The sequence below is a fragment of the Ipomoea triloba genome, chromosome 1, assembly GCF_003576645.1.
Source record: "Ipomoea triloba cultivar NCNSP0323 chromosome 1, ASM357664v1".
NCBI classification, from domain to species: domain Eukaryota; kingdom Viridiplantae; phylum Streptophyta; class Magnoliopsida; order Solanales; family Convolvulaceae; genus Ipomoea; species Ipomoea triloba.
The window spans coordinates 4,076,676-4,079,764 of NC_044916.1; the positions used below are offsets into that span (position 1 = coordinate 4,076,676).

Genomic DNA, 3,089 nt, shown 5'->3' on the forward strand with positions numbered 1-3,089 from the left:
AACTACAGATTGGGATGTGCCACTGCTTAAGGAGTTGTTATGTGACAGGGATGTTGCTCTTATCCTGAAAATCCCCATATCCCCGTCGTTTAGCGACCAGTGGTGTTGGAGAGGTGATGTCCGGGGAATTTATACGGTGAAGCATGGTTATAGAATGCTGATGGAGAATGCGGTTAATGTCCCTGCGCAGTTCACTGCATGGCGATTATTGTGGAAGCTCAAACTTCCGCCGACAGTTCTCAATTTCATTTGGAGATGTGCCCGTGACATTCTCCCCACAAGTACGAATTTAGTTGGTCGTGGTGTTAACATTGCTCCCTTATGTCCATTATGCCACTCATATCAGGAAACACCATTACATCTTTTCAAGTATTGCTCTCACACATGCAGGTTTTGGGACAATATTTCTGATCTCCCTCAGGTACAGCCAACTGATGATTTTGCTGCATGGCTTTCAAAGGTGGTTGAAGGAAGAAACGATGAAGTCATCCGCGCGTGCATGGCGTTGTGCTGGTCTATATGGAAAGGTCGTAATGATATGTTGTGGAACAATAAACCTTGGACACCTAGTGAAGTGGGGCGGCGGGCGACTGTTATGGCTGAGGAATGGAATGCTCTGTCTACTGCCCCAGGTAATCCATTTATTACTGGTTCAGAACTTGCGGATGACCCTGGAATTGATGATAGAGTATCTATTCATGTAGATACCGCTGTCTATCCAAATAAAGATGAGGGTTTTGTTTCTGCTGTTGTGCATGGGAGTGATGGAGGGTTCCTGGCTGCTCGAAATTGCTCAGTGAGGAGTCTTCGGGACCCTATTCTTGCTGAGGCAATGGCGGTTAAAGAGGCCCTCTCTTGGGCGAAGGATCGTGGTTGGCATAAGGTGGTGTTGTACTCAGATTGTCAGCTTGTTTGCAACCTATTGGAGAGCTCTTTGCCTAACAATTCATATGTTGGTTGCATTGTTCGTGACTGTGTTTCTCTGAAACGTTTCTTCGATGATGTTTCGTTTCATTTTATTTCTAGATCAGCGAATACGTTAGCTCATGTGCTAGCAAGAGCTACGGCTTCTCAGTCTGGTCCTCGTATTTGGCTTTCTTCTTTCCCTGATTGTATTCAGCATTTGCTTTTGAGTAATTAATATACTTGTGGCTTTGGTTTTCAAAAAATTAATAACATTAACTAATTATAGAAAGATATCATAAAAAAAATTGATTATAGAAAGATATTTAGTAAATTAATTGTTAACTAATGTAGTTTATTACATGCAAAATAATTTTCTCAAAAGATAGATACAAAAAAATATTTTGAGCATCTTTTTAAATTTTAGCTTTTTAGAGCAATAAATCATGATAAAAGGTTAATTAATCAAACACTTATTTTTGGTTGTTTAATCAAATCAAACAAACCAAAATTAACCGATAAACTAACTAAACATGCTCAGAGTAAACACGATCAGTACAATGTCATCGTCAACAAAACATTACTTCTATTAGCATTTTGTCTTTTTGAAAATAAACTTCTTGAATAAAAAAGTTGGATTAAAAAGTTCTTTATTTAATAGGCATACCTTAACATTCTTGAGCTAAAAGTTTCACCAAAACACAGAAGATCATACAATAGATCAAGTTTGGCTACAAAAACAGAGCTAATATTGCAGGGCCAAAATGGAGTCTCCCAAGAAAACAAACCAAAGGTCCTTTGTGTTTGACCCCATGGCATTACATCTTCAATTCTGTACTCCATGTGCCTTGAACACTGGGGTGTTTAGTAACATGTCTAGTCTTCATCTTCACCACCTTTCGCCCTAAAGAATTCCTTAGCCTCGTAGCTTGTAAGAGAATTTCCTCCGGATCCAAGTTTTTAACAGATACAGCTCGCTCATTCTTGTTTTCTGAACATCAAAGAAAAGAGCTTGAGTTGTATCCGAACATGAGATTCATATGTAATAACAAGACAACAGGACAGATATTACCCACAGCCCACGCATAAGAATGAAAATAGGAGGAAGTTGAAAGCAGATAGAATTAACTTGCAATGTGTAGAAAGTATCATTAAACACAATTTATCTTGGAAGAGAGCCAGATTTTAATCTTAAAGTGAGAAAATATGCCAAACTCAACATAGGCATTGGAACTGATGCAGACCATGAAACAGTTGGAAAAAAAAAAAAAACAATTTCATAGAAATGAGTTTATTTGTAATTTAGAAAATATGGTTTTGGTGTTAATTTTAGAACTCTTGCACTCAGCCAAAAATTCTAAAAATAGGCTAGTTTTTATTTACTTTGAGTTTGAGTCTAAACAAATACAGGATACAACAAGAGGCAGGAGAATTCTTAAACTAAGTTTCTTCACCTCTAGTATTTTAGAAAGAACCTATGTGGCTATGCCAGGCATGTGTTTCATTAAGGGTATTGTAGTTTTTTTCCATATTAGGGCAAAACTAGATCTAGAGTCTTTTGAAAAATGAGGGGCTTAGAGTCAGCTTTTGACTATTGTTACTGTTCTAGAAGTGTTTTCACTTCAATATTATTACAATTCTCTTCCTTGTTTTCTCCCTTACATACCATAGTATCTCTAAGTTTAGAGATCATATAGCAGTCAGTTTTTGGACTAAGGAAACTCTACCAGGACTGCAGTCTGCACAAACCCCATATGCCCGAGCCATAGGAAACTCGTGAAAGGTTATATTTCTAGATGGGGATTACAATTGTTAGTTCTAGATTCAACAGGGTACGTCTAATTTCTGAGACACAATACATGAATACATAAGTTTTTTTTAATAGAATAATCCAATTAGTAACAGAGACTACCATGATAACAAACAATATCAAAAAATCAATTATCACACTTGATAAAATTATATGATGGCTAATTGTTTACCGCAATTTCATGTATACATGCTGCAAAAATAAATTCAAAATGGTGCTGAATGCAGTCAAGAAATCATAAAACAAGTTGACTTTTCATATATTCACACATCCTCAAGATATATGGTTGCAAATTTCTTTCTTTCTTTTTTTAAGTGTGTGTGCGTGTGTCCCAGGAGGGGAAGAGGGGAAGAGGGGGGGGGGGGGGGGGGGGGGG

At 37.5% G+C, this 3,089-nt stretch overlaps 1 protein-coding gene across 1 annotated transcript in view; it reads right to left on the reverse strand.

The window, feature by feature from the left end:
- Positions 1-1,472: 1,472 nt before the first annotated feature.
- The window catches only part of LOC116019061 (54S ribosomal protein L51, mitochondrial-like), a 3,242-nt gene continuing 1,625 nt past the window's right edge, over positions 1,473-3,089 (reverse strand). Inside the window, exon 4 of the mRNA XM_031259140.1 lies at positions 1,473-1,894. Within this exon, the coding sequence (XP_031115000.1) occupies positions 1,722-1,894 (173 nt within the window). The 3' untranslated portion in view covers positions 1,473-1,721. The remainder of the gene's footprint in view (positions 1,895-3,089) is intronic.